At 44.6% G+C, this 13,591-nt stretch overlaps 1 protein-coding gene across 4 annotated transcripts in view; it reads left to right on the forward strand.

Annotated features, from left to right (window-relative positions):
- The first annotated feature begins 5,070 nt into the window (after positions 1 to 5,070).
- EPS8 (epidermal growth factor receptor pathway substrate 8) overlaps positions 5,071 to 13,591 on the forward strand; it is a 119,976-nt gene continuing 111,455 nt past the window's right edge. For all 4 annotated transcript variants that reach the window (XM_060245877.1, XM_060245879.1, XM_060245880.1 and 1 more), the window contains exons 1-2: positions 5,071 to 5,133; positions 12,627 to 12,700. In XM_060245877.1, coding sequence (XP_060101860.1) covers positions 5,072 to 5,133; positions 12,627 to 12,700 — 136 coding nt within the window. In that variant the 5' untranslated portion in view covers position 5,071. The remainder of the gene's footprint in view (positions 5,134 to 12,626; positions 12,701 to 13,591) is intronic.

The following is a 13,591-nucleotide window of genomic DNA, read 5'->3' on the forward strand; positions in this document are numbered from 1 at the left end:
CAAATGAGGAATAGTAGGGTGTTGTCATGTGTTAGCCGGAGACAAATTCCATGCTGTGAATTAAGTTTCTCGTAGTTTTGTTAACCGGCTGATAAGTGCTGCCTTATTTTGGCTGCTTGAATGGGGCATCGCACCCCCACTGGTTCTGCCAGGCTCTTTACAATTTCTTACAAGGATCTTAACAGTGGCATTTGTGCATTCTTTAATTTGAGATTGAGCGTAATACATGTCTTGTAAGGGGTTCTACCAAAATTCCTGGAGGGCAGGAATAAAAGCATTTTTTTGTACAAGATCTTACAGTCTTAACAGCGCAGTCCTATGCAGAGTTACTCTAAAGACCTTCAACATGCTTAAATCCGGAGTAACTCTGCGTAGGTTTGCACCATAAATCTTGCAGAAACTTGCTGCACTCGGCTTTACAAGCACCGAGCAGCACAGAGGGAATGTTCTTTCGATAAAACCACTTAATCAAATAATAGCTATGGTTCTTTGAGTGCAATATCTGAAATAAATTCTGGTTTATCCGGTAATCTTTCAAATGCAATTATGAATAAAATTGCCAAGCGCATTTTGACTGATCTCCTCTGCAGCAGACATAATAAAAGGTTACTGAGTCCGAAATTGAAAAATTATATCTCGTGGCAATATTCAGAACAAAACTCATCCAAAAAGCTCTTAAATCTCAGCGTGTGGCTTTCAGTGTGAGCAACAGAAGCACGTGATTCATCAATGTAGCTTTTAAAGAAATCCTCTTTATTGGCTGGAATTGAGAGTTCCGTTCATTGCGAGAGTTGTGTTAGTTGTGTTTCTCGAGATCCTCCAAGGAGCTTGGTGTGGCGGACTACTCAGGGTTATCTAATTTTCGTTCTTCTTTCACCTGCCCTGGCACTAGGCTGATTGAAAGACTCAAGGTCATCTGCTAATTTTTGTAGGTCCAACATTATTCATTTTTATTTTATTTTAGTATATTCTGCTCATTCCCTGTAGTGCTCAGAATGGAGCACAACATATAAAAACTCAATAAATTACAATAAAAGCATTTTATGAACAGACACAACTCAACAGCACGCAGAAAACTTCCATATCATCACAATATTGCCCAACCTGGCCGTCTCACATCATGACAAGATGTTATCCCATAAAGATGGCAGATATTATTCCATTTTATAGCACAGATGACAATGCCAACAGGGGAGGCCAGCCAGATCAAGAAATAGACGCCAGCGGCCTAAACTAAAAGCCTGGCGGAACAGCTCCGTTTTACAGGCCATACGGAAGGCTAATAAGCCAGGTAGGGCCCGGATCTCTGTAGGGTGCTGATTCCACCAGGTCGGGGCCAGGACTGAAAAAGCCCTGGCCCTAGTTGAGGCAAGGCAGGTGCCTCTTGGGCCAGGGAGCGAGTTACAGTAGTCTAGTTCATGGATCACTGTAGCCAGGTCCTGGGGGGATAGATATGGTGCTAGCTGCCCGATCTGCTGAAGATAACAGAAGGCAGTCCTGCCAACCATCGTGATCTGAGCCTCCATGGAAACGGAGGCATCCAAGATCACTCAGCATGGATTCGGTCTCCCTGATCGAAGTCTAGAACTCTAACTTCTACATCAGGGATGACCAAACTGGGAGCCAAAATATGTCTCTTTCACAGATATTGTGTGGTTCTTGAAGCATACACCACCCCCATTGACCAGGTTGGAGAAGGAATTTCTCTCTTTAAATTACTTCTCCAAGCTCAGACAGCCAGTGGCTCGGAGAATGTATTTAAAGTTGCTTTCTTTCTACCCCTCCCTCCTTCCTTCCTCCCTCCCTTCCAGCTCTCAGACATCTGAGGTTCATGTCTTGCGGCTGTCAAACATCTGACATTTATTCTATGTGGGTCTTATCTCCCTGCTCAGGAGGGTGGTGATGGTGAGTCTGACACCCCTCCCCCCATTTTCTAATCCATACTGTTCCAACTTTTGCCCAGTTAACCATCTTGTCTTGAGAAGTAACCCTTCCCAGGCCTCTAGGAGAGCCAGTTTGGTTAAGTGTGCGGACTCTTATCTGGGAGAACCGGGTTTGATTCCCCACTCCTCCACTTATAGCTGCCGGAATGGCCTTGGGTCAGCCATAGCTCTGGCAGGAGTTGTCCTTGAAAGGGCAGCTGCTGTGAGAGCCCTCTCAGCCCCACCCACCTCACAGCGTGTCTGTTGTGGGGGGGAGAAGATATAGGAGATTGTAAGCCGCTCTGAGTCTCTGATTCAGGGAGAAGGGTGGGGTATACATCTGCAGTCTTCTTCTTCTTCTTCTACTCCATTCCCACTTTCCAGTTTCCCCTGGTAACTCTGAGCCAGTGGCTCGGAGAATGTATTTAAAGTTGCTTTCTTTCTACCCCTCCCTCCTTCCTTCCTCCCTCCCTTCCAGCCAGTTTGGTGTAGTGGTTAAGTGTGCGGACTCTTATCTGGGAGAACCGGGTTTGATTCCCCACTCCTCCACTTGCACCTGCTGGCATGGCCTTGGGTCAGCCATAGCTCTGGCAGAGGTTGTCCTTGAAAGGGCAGCTGCTGTGAGAGCCCTCTCCAGCCCCACCCACCTCACAGGGTGTCTGTTGTGGGGGAGGAAGATAAAGGAGATTGTGAGCCGCTCTGAGACTCTTCGGAGTGGAGGGCGGGATATAAATCCAATATCATCATCATCATCATCATCATCATCATCATCATCATCATCATCATCATCATCATCATCATCATCATCATCATCTCTCATCTTCTTCTTCTTCTTCTTCTTCTTCTTCTTCTTCTTCTTCTTCTTCTTCTTCTTCTTCTTCTTCTTCTTCTTCTTCTTCTTCTTCTTCTCATGAATAGTGAAGATCTGAAGTATTTTAAGGCACTCTGGTTTTTATTGTTATGGAGTAGGGAAATGTGAGGAGCTGAGTTAGCAAACCAGAATGCGGATAGCATGAAATGTGTTAATTTAGGCATCGAAAGAGAATCTCTTGACTCGAATCGGCTCAGAAAGAGTCTAATTAACAGAATGCTGTTCAGCCCATCGAGTAAAGAAACAAAAGACCTTCTAGAAGGGTGCTAATTAAAGTATAGTGGAACAGTGGAAACTAAAACATGTTGACTTGTTATAAAAGGTGGTTATAGCCTGACTGGTGTAGTCCATGAAATAGCATGTTGCTTTTTAAAAAAAAATTATATTGGGGGGGAGGGTAGAATATAGCGGGCATCCCTAGGTTCATGCGACAGCAAACACTGTTGCTTTATGGGTCCTCCTAACTGACTGGCTGTGGCTGTTCTTGGGGAGAAGTCTTGAAAAGTTGGACAAAAAAAATTTAGGGGAGGGACAGTGACTCAGTGGTAGAGCATCTGCTTGGTAAGCAGAAGTTTCCAGGTTCAATCCCCGGCATCTCCAACTAAAAAAGTGTCCAGGAAAATAGGTGTAAAAAACCTCAGCTTGAGATCCTGGAGAGCTGCTGCCAGTCTGAGTAGACAATACTGACTTTGATGGACTGAGGGTCTGTTTCATATGGCAGCTTCATATGTTCAATTGGCAGCTTCATATGTCTGTTTCATAAGGCAGCTTCATATGTTCAATTGGAAAGCATACATTTAACCATCCAACCTGATTGTATTTGTTTAGGATTGCTACAGGCCCATTGGCTCCGCTTTGGAAATGAATCAGAGCTGGGTGTAGGGTTGGGAAATTCCTGGAGATGTCGGGATGGAGTTTTGGAGAGGGTGGGATTTGGGAGGGGAAGGACCTCAGCAAGGTAAGATAACACAGACATGAGTCCAGCCTCTGAAGCAGCCATCTTCTCCAGATAGCAAGACAAAGTATAGATCCATGCAAAATTTATCCCTGTGGCTCCAAATAAGGTTTCAAGTCATTATAAAACGCTGAGAAAGCTGTGCTGTTACTGGAAGGCATGTCCATTTGTTTGCTGTAGATTTCAGTCTTCATCTGTACTTGTGGAGTGACTTCTCTGTCGAATGAATGTTATTGGTTCTTACGGACCATCTGATTGCTTGAAAAAGTTCACTGAAGAGTGGATGCTAAAAGCTCCAACACAGAGAATAGGAGAGACGGGATTGTCAGACCAATTTTGCACAAGGCTTGTTCCGGGTGGAGACCCCTTTTGCTCCCGAGGCTTCTCTCCGTTTTTGCACAAGTTGCCCAGGAGCTGCGAGTTGGTGCAAGCAAGATCCTCTTCCAAGTGGTTTCTGCTTGCTGTGGGAGAACGGCACGCCAGCTTTCAGCTCCAGGGCAACTTGTGCGAAAATGGAGAGAAGCACCGGGATCAAAAGGGCTCTCCACTCGGAACAAACCCTAGTGTGAAATCGGTCTTACTCTTTTCACTTTTCTGAAGAAGAGGAAGTGAGGATTTCTCATGGCGACTGTGTTCCATTATTGTAGGGATGTGAATAATGGTCAAATAAATATTGTTATTGTAGGTTATAGATTAAAAAATGTGTAAAATGTACTTACAATATTTGGGATTCATTGTGCTTCTATGTTTCAGTGGTTGTGTTTATCAGTCTCAGTTGATGCTGAAACCCTGTTTTGCATTGGTCTTCTCCAGGGGAGATGATCTCTGTGGTCTGGAGGTCAGTTGTAAATACCTGAAAATCCTCAGGCCTTATTTGATGGTTGGCAACCTGAAGTGGGTGACATCTTCATATTGGTGGAAATTTAGTCTTATGAAGCGTGAACTTCCAAGAGAAATTAACTTGGAGGCATTAAATGATAATTTTCCTGTGGCAAAAGACCAAAAATAGTTAGTCTATGGACATAATGAGTGTGCTCTGTAGTCTTCCACAAGCTTTTATTGCATTAATATTCAGGACTTTTTTGTGGCAGGAACTCCTTTGCATATTAGGCCACACACTCCTGATGTAGCCAGTCCTCCTGGAGCTTACAGCAGGCTCTGTATGAAGAGGCCTGCAAGCCTTGGAGGATTGGCTACATAAGGGATGTGTGGCCTAATATGCAAATGAGTTCCTGCTACAAAAAAAGCCCTGCTAATATTTCTTAAATTAATGTATTTGTATTAAATGGCTCGAATTGTTTTTCTGTTACCTACAGAGGCAGAATGAATGGACATATTTCAAACACACACAGCAGTGCATATGCGAGTTACTCTTCACAAATAAAGTAAGTATTAAAGTTTCCTCCTCCCCCCCACCCCCTGTATGCCCCCCATAGCTGCCCTGAGCCCTGCTTGCTAGTAAAAGAGCAGGATACAAGTCTAATAAAATAAAATAAATCAAAAGCAAACAAAAACTGCACGTCAGTTCTTTTCGCCGGCTTTAAATGTTTGTCCTGGAAGCAACTGCTGTTTCAACTCAAGATTTAATTTCAGGCCTGCTTTGATGATTGCACTTCAAACTCATATTTTATTTTTACTTCATTTTTACTACTGCATTGTTTTTATTCGATACTGTTTTGTAACCTTCCGATACAGTACTGTTTTTAAAATGAGCAATGCAAGAGTGTCTGGTGTTTCAGTTTTGTACTTCTGCTGCAATGCGAACAGGAAACCTCAGATGTTATATGTGTACAGGAGGCAGGTATTGTGTAGGTTTCATACATGCCTACAGCTTGTGTGAATTGACCACCATGAATTCCCCTTCTTTTAAATGTGAGATTCGAGCCTCCAGTGCAGCATTTGGCACTCCCATGCATCTGAAAAATCAGCTCTTGAGCGCATACTTATGGATAAATGCAGCGGTGGAATTCTAGCAGGAGCTCCTTTGCATATTAGGCCACACACCCCTGATGTAGCCAATCCTCCAAGAACTTACAAAAAAGAGCCTTGTAAGCTCTTGGAGGATTGGCTACATCAGGGGTGTGTGGCTTAATATGCAAAAGAACTGCTAGAATTCCATCCCTGGATAAATGAATACATTCCTCCTGCTCCAAGGTCACTCACCTAACCCAAAGCCTAACAACATGTTCCGTTAAGGGTGCTCAGTGGGACAGCAAGAACAAAAAAAAATGATGCTGTGAATGTGATATCATTTCCAGCTGTGTACCCCGAGCAACATCACGGCATCATGCAACATTCTAGGAATTTCCTGCTTCTCTCTGGTAAAAACTATAAAGGTTTGGTAATTTCAAGAGCCGCACTTGGCTACAAGCGACATCATAGCCTAAACAGAATCTTTCCCACACAATGTTCTTTGGGGTGGCCAGGCTAAGACTGGCATCTTAAGATATGTAGACCTTGGGTTGGGTCTGAGTCAGCCACTGGGTGGGATTACACTTGCCACAGCCATCTCCCAGCTTTTAAAAAGACAGTTTTCTTCGATGTGTGCCATGGCAATCACACAATCTCTGCCCTGCTGGTGGGAGAGGCACTGGCCGCACACGTGCAAGAGGAGCATTCATACTGCTCCTGCAATTGCAGGGCAGGTGCATCGTGCCTTTGGAGATTCAGACAGCCTGGAAATGCGCCCTGCATGCTATTGAGAGATTTGCTACTGGGAAGTTTCTGGTAGCTATTTAATCTGGTCCCAGCCCGGCCTAAGACAAAGTAAGTTCAGGTGGGACTCAGTGGCAGATGTGTGTGTGATCAAGCACATTAAATCTGGAGGGGAGATGTAGCTAGGTCAGGCCAAATCTCTTGTATGATATCACCTACTGTCTGTACTCTCTTGAAGGTTCTCTGCTGGGAACTCTGTTTTCAGGCAGCTCAGGACCTCGAATTGGGACCTTGATATGCAGGGAGAGGGTGCTTATTCCCCCTCCACCATTTTCCCAATCCCAAACTCCGCCAGTGGGCCATTTGTGCCCTTGGGGAAATCACCATGTTTCCTATCAGAACATATGAACCCCCCAACAGGGTGATTAGTGTTCCCCTGGGTTCATGTTAGGTCTGGAATAAAGGGGAGGGACAGTGGCTCAGTGGTAGAGCATCTGTTTGGGAAGCAGAAGGTCCCAGGTTCAATCCCCGGCATCTCCAAAAAAGGGTCCAGGCAAATAGGTGTGAAAAACCTCAGCTTGAGACCCTGGAGAGCCGCTGCCAGTCTGAGAAGGCAATACTGACTTTGATGGACCGAGGGTCTGATTCAGTAGAAGGCAGCTTCATATGTTCATGTTCATATGTGTGGTGGATAGGTGGACTGAAGTCCATTTTTGCACACTGTGGACCCAGTCTGAATTGACTCTCGCATTGCTGGAAATTAAGCTGCTAGTGGGGAACTTGAAAAGTCATATGCAGGGCTTTTTTCGTAGCAGGAACTCCTTTGCATATTAAGGATCCGCCAATGCGGGTTGAAGATCTATACCGCTGAATAACTGTACTTATTGGATTGGTTTTAATGTTATTAAGTTTAATGTTTTAATGTTTTATATTGTTAAATCTAAAGGCTTTTATCTACTATTGTTTGTTTTTATAAAATGTTGTTAGCCACCCTGAGCCTGCCGAGGTGGGGAGGGCGGGATATAAATAAAATTTATTATTATTATTTGCATATTAGGCTACACCCCCCTGATGTAGCCAATCCTCCAACATCTTACAGGGCTCTTCTTACAGGGCCTACTGTAAGCTCTTGGAGGATTGGCTACATCAGGGATGTGTGGCCGAATATGCAAAGGAGTTCCTGCTACAAAAAAAGCCCCGGTCATATGAATCACAAGAATCAGATGGGAAACTATGTTTATTTAGACTCAAGATATAATGGAGACTTAGAACTCTTCTCCTGTGAACAAAACAGACGGAGCTCAAAAGAACTCTTGTGACTGCTGTTGGCGTCACCAGCAAGTGTAAGAACATAAGAGCCGAGCTGGATCAGACTAGTGGTTCCTCCTGTCTCATACGGTGGCCAACCGGTTCCTCTGTAGGTTGAACAACAAGGCATAGAGGCCAAGGCCTTCCCCTGATGCTGCCTCCTGGCATAGGGCTTCAGAGGTTGACTGCCTCTGAATGTAGGAGGTTCCAAGTAGTCCCTGCTAGACCTATCCTTCACACATCTGCCTAATCTCCTTCAAACGCTGTCTGCGCCTGTGGCTACACTACATCCTCCGGCAGCAGTTTCCACATTTTAATCACTTGCTGTGTGAAGAAGTATCTCTTTCTTGAATCTGCTGCCCGTCTCTCGTCTCTGCCAGGGTCAATTTACTGCTGTGTGTTTATACTTGTAATTACAGAGAGCCAGTTGGCTCTGTTGATCCATAAATAATCAACGTCAGCCACATCATAGCTCCAATCAGAGTGACAGACCGACCAATGAGGAGGTGGCTTGTTCACATGACTTCTCAGCTCTGTGTTATCAGGTTACAACCAGGCTTTGGTCCTGGCCAATGAAATATGCGAGGACACCAAAGCTTGAGGTACCTGGAACTCTACATAGTCAGGCCTCAGAGCCTGTGATTGGCTAGCAGTATGAAGTCTCTAGATTGATCAGGACTGGTATAAATATGAAGAGCCAAACTTTCTGCCCTTGCTTTGTCATGGGCTGTACTTCAGGCTGCTCCTGGGTTGTTGTTTTTTTAAGCTTCACTTTTAGGTCAGTTGACAAACACACCCTCTGGGTCTGGATTCAGATCCAGCCACTGGCCTCATAGCCTAATCTCAGCGAAGGTCATCCTTCAGACTCAAAACATATTGGATCTCTGGGTCAAAAGATCTGAGGTGGAATTCTAGCAGAAGCTCCTTTGCATATAAGGCCACACACCCCTGATGTAGCCAAGGCTCTTTTTTGTAAACTCTTGGAGGATTGGCTCCATCAAGGGGGTGTGGCCTAATATGCAAAGGTGCTCCTGCTAGAATTCCCCCCCTGCAGACGATATGCACTTTCTGTTTGGGAACAACTGGATGGGTAACAGCTGATAATGCGCTATCTAGTGGGTCGCCTGGGGCAGCTTTCAGTCCTTGGATATCTACTAATGGGATATTTTTGTTCTTCATTTAGTTGAGAACAGTTTATGACTTGCAGTAATCGGCATACATTTATAGCATAGTTTTGATGATGTTTGTTCAAGCAAACGCCATGCATAATTTATTTGTTTTTGTGTGAGGTTTTGTGGTTTGTTTGTTTTTTTAAAAAAGAGGCAAGTTAAAAGCTTGCTTGACTTTTCAAGCCTGGACAGTCTGGGGTTCTTTCTGTCTTTGAGAGCATCAGTACATTTAAGGTAGCTTGATTTTATATATATATATAAATAAATGCTGGTATTGATTATGTATTCGAATGAATATGTAGCCCAACGAGCCTGCCTTCTGATTTTCCTTCTGTGTTGAGTAATGCCGTTACCTTATTTTTTACTGAACAAGTGGGGACCCGTGATACTCATGGGGAGGAATCCCTGTGCCCCCATCACCGCTGCCCCCACACATCTCCCACTCCCCCTGTCATTGCCACTGCCACCAGGGCTTTTTTTTGTAGCAGGAACTCGTTTGCATATTAGGCCACACACCCCTGACGTAGCCAATCCTCCTGGAGCTTACAGTAGACCCTGTACTAAGAGCCCAGTAAGCTCTTGGAGGATTGGCTACATCAGGGAGGTGTGGCCTAATATGCAAAGGAATTCCTGCTACAAAAAAAGCCCTGAAATAAATACATTTAGCTATTTGTGTATGTGGGGTCACAGATGGCTATTAGAAGATTAGAATATAACAGGGGTGGCCAATGGTAGCGCTTCAGATGTTTTTTGCCTACAACTCCCATCAGCCCCGGCCAGTGGCCATGCTGGCTGGGGCTGATGGGCGTTGTAGGCAAAAAACATCTGGAGAGCTACTGTTGGCCACCCCTGGAATATAAGATAACTGGGTATCTCAAATACTGCTGCTTGTATAAATGTTAAGTTATAATTTCAGTACCTAGATAAAAAACCTGCATATCTGTTCCACTATGAAATTGTAACATGTGAGTATGCAAATATAATATTGTGTCAGTTATTTCACAAGTAGAAATAAGCTCAGATTGTTTGGTTTTTAGTCAAATTTCAGCCTGCTTAAAATAGGCACATAATCGATACCAGCAAAAAAATATGCATATCCAGCTCCTTGATTATCCTTCAGTAATCAGCATCAAAACTATTTATAAACGTATTTAATTACCATGAACCAGAGGCACTCTCTCCCCTCTATTAACTGAAAGAAAAAAAGTTCCGTTTGTCGCTGTCTCCGAGTCAAGATTGGGACTGCATCTAAAATACAGATTTCCCAAGCTTCATAAACCCATATAAATCATTTCACACTTTCTTAATGTTTGATTCCCCCCTCCCCTTCCGTGCAAGTCTCAAAATAAATCAAAAGCCCAGTGGCACCTTAGAGACTAACAACATTTATTTCAGCATGAGCTTTTGTGAGTCGTGCTTCAGACAGATTTTTGAAAGAAATATCATGCTGGGAGATCAGACAGGCAACCGCACCTGTGCTAAAAGTAACACCTGCGTATGCACCTAGTCTAATAGGCAGAGTTGGTATCGCTGCTTAGTTCTTCATGCCCATAGGAGTTCTCAACTAGAAGACTGCTAAGGCATGCAGTAAATCTTCTCCCTCCCAACATATAGGTCTTCCAAAAGTGATTTGCTATACAACCTTAGTGTTCTCATGCTCCAAGGGGGGGGGGGGGGGACAATCCTGCAGGGCATGTCTAGAGAGCCAGTGTGGTGTAGTGGTTAAGTGCGTGGACTCTTATCGGGGAGAACCGGGTTTGATTCCCCACTCCTCCACTTGGACCTGCTGGAATGGCCTTGGGGCAGCCATAGCTCTCGCAGGAGTTGTCCTTGAAAGGGCAGTTAGTGGACTGCCCTTCAAACTAATGTAAAACTGAAATCCCTTGCTAAAATCCTGTGCAAGAAAGCTCCAGAACCTCTAAATTTTATTGTTCTCTTTCTTTCTTAAAACACCCCCCCCCCTATACTTGCTCACCTTAATCTTTAAGGTGTCACTGAGCTTTTGATTTATTTTGGAGACTTGCCATACTGACATAAATGGGGTGGTGGAATCAAACATTAAGAAAGTGTAAAATGATTTATATGAATTTATGAAGCTTGGGAAATCTGTATTTTAGATGCAGAGTATAGGGTGGGATATAAATCCAATATCATCATCTTCTTCCTCTTCTTCTATTCCTCTTCCTCTTCTTCGACACCCAAAATAGCTCTTTTAAGATAATACTGACTTTGATGGACCAAGGGTCTGATTCAGTATAAGGCAGCTTCATATGTTCATATGCTGTAAACACTTAAATACAAAGTTGCAATTGGCAATGACACATTTAATTATACATGCCGACTCATGCAGACAACAGAGACAATCATTCAACAACGTCTGAGGAGCACCAACTCCATTGTATGCTGCTGTCAAAGATAAAAGATAAAAGACCTGTACCAATTCCAAGGGCTCTGTAGAGGTCCCAAAGTCCAAAAAATGTCCAGAAGTCCCTGTTGGATGTCCTTGCGTGATGGTACACCGGTAAATATCCGTTTCCCTGTTCACTTCTTCAGGCGCATGCACACTTGAGGGACTGTAACAAGTGACACAATCACCTTTCTTTCATTGAATTGAGTCACACTGACCAAGTGATCGACCACATTTAATTCAATGAATCAAGCACGGACTGCTGGCATCACTTGGAGATGGTGCTCCTCAGACGTAGTGGCTTTTGGTGTGCATTTCCGGACACAGCTACCTCTTTTTCTTTCTTCAGGTCCTCTGTGGTGACTGGCAGGGGGAGCCTGAGGAGGCCAGGGTCCTCAGTGGGATACAATGCCATAGAGTCTATCCTCCAAAGCATCCATTTTCTCCAGGGGAACTGACCTCCAGAGAGAAGCTGTACTTCTGGGGGATCTGCAGGTCCCACCTGGAGGCTAACATCCTTAATCTAACCTAATGTATTTATCCCATAGGGTATGTTGAGAGCAGGGCTTTTTTTTGAGCAGGAATGGACAGGAACACAGTTCCAGCTGGCTTAGTGTCAGGGTGTGTGGCCTAATATGCAAATGAGTTCTGGCTTAGTGTCAGGGGCTGTGGCCTAGGATTGCCATTCCCCAGGTGGGGGCAGGGGATCCCCCGGTTTGGAGGCCCTCTTCCTGCTTCAGGGTCATTAGAAAGTGGGAGGGGGGAGGGAAACGTCTGAGCCGCCCTGAGCCTGCTTCGGCGGGGAGGGCAGGATATAAATCTAATAAATAATAATTATTATTCCCTATGGAGATCGATTCCCATAGAATGTAATGGAAAATTGATCCGTGGGTATCTGGGGCTCTGGGGGGCTGTTTTTTGAGGCGAAGGCACCAACCTTTCAGCATAGCATCCAGTGCCTCTCCTCAAAACACCCTCCAAGTTTCAAAAAGATTGGACGAGGGGGTCCAATTCTATGAGCCCCCAAAGAAGGTGCCCCCACCCTTCATTATTTCCTATGGAGGAAAGGCATTTAAAAGGTGTGCAGTCTCTTTAAATCTGATGACCAGAACTCCCTTTGGAGCTCAGTTATGCTTGTCACAACCTTGCTCCTGGCTCCACCCCCAAAGGTTCCTGGCTGCACCCCCAAAGTCCCCAAATATTTCTTGATTTGGACTTGGCAACCCTAGTGTGGCCTAATATGCAAATGAGTTCCTGCTGGGCTTTTTCCACAAAAAAAGCCCTGGTTGAGAGATTTATTTGGCAAAGCCTACAAATCAACATCTCTTTTGTCTTGCAGCGGGTATGGATCGCCAACCTTTGCGCCAAGCGACAGAGACCAGAGTTCAAAGACAAGCGCAAAAGCTTTGTACGGTAAGACTCGCCAGCTGTTACGTAGCTGAAGTCCTAGTGTCATGTCTATAAAGGCTTTATGAATCTTGGTTGAGAGCATTGTCAGCTGGTTTCCCTCAGAGACCAGCCAGAGGCATAGAAAGCACAAGAACAGGCCCAGAAAGGCCAAAATCTCCCCTCCCTCTTGCCCATTGGCAGCTGGTATTTAGAGAAAAGTTTTGAATCCAGGGGCACCTTTGAGGCCTACAAAGTTGAATTCAAGGTATAAGCTTTCGTGTGCATGCACACTAGCATTTGTGGCAGGCAGGGCTTTTTTTGTAGCAGGAACTCCTTTGTATATTAGGCCACACCTCCCTGATGTAGCCAACCCTCTAAGAGCTTACAGGGCTCTTAGTACAAGGCCTGCTGTAAGCTCTTGGGGGACTGGCTACATCAGGGATGTGTGGCCTAATATGCAAAGGAGCTCCTGCTGCAAAAAGAGCCCTGGTGGTAGGGTATGAACTTTTGTGAGTCACTGTTCACTTCTTCAGATAAGAAGAGAGATGCTATCTCGGGACATGGGGTTTCCATTTCACCATCATGGTTTATAGCAATTAATAGGCCCATGAATTTGTATAATCTTTTCATTTTTTAAAAAAAATGTCTAAAATTAGAGACAGGCAGCACATCATGTGGCAGTGTGTTCTACAAGTTAATTATGGGTTTTCTGGCAAAATGCTTTCTTTTGTCTGCACTGCATCCGTAGCATATCAGCTGCGTTAGATGCCGGCAAGTTCTTGGATTTGGAGAGTATGAGAGAACCTCTCTCTGTTTGTTGGTACTTGCTTGTTTGTCATTAAAGCAGTAATGTTGAAAAGATGGCAAGGATGATGTCTGTTTTGGAGAGAGTAGATAGTTTATCCAGGTGGTGCC

Source organism: Heteronotia binoei, chromosome 8 (assembly GCF_032191835.1).
Source record: "Heteronotia binoei isolate CCM8104 ecotype False Entrance Well chromosome 8, APGP_CSIRO_Hbin_v1, whole genome shotgun sequence".
Classification (NCBI taxonomy): domain Eukaryota; kingdom Metazoa; phylum Chordata; class Lepidosauria; order Squamata; family Gekkonidae; genus Heteronotia; species Heteronotia binoei.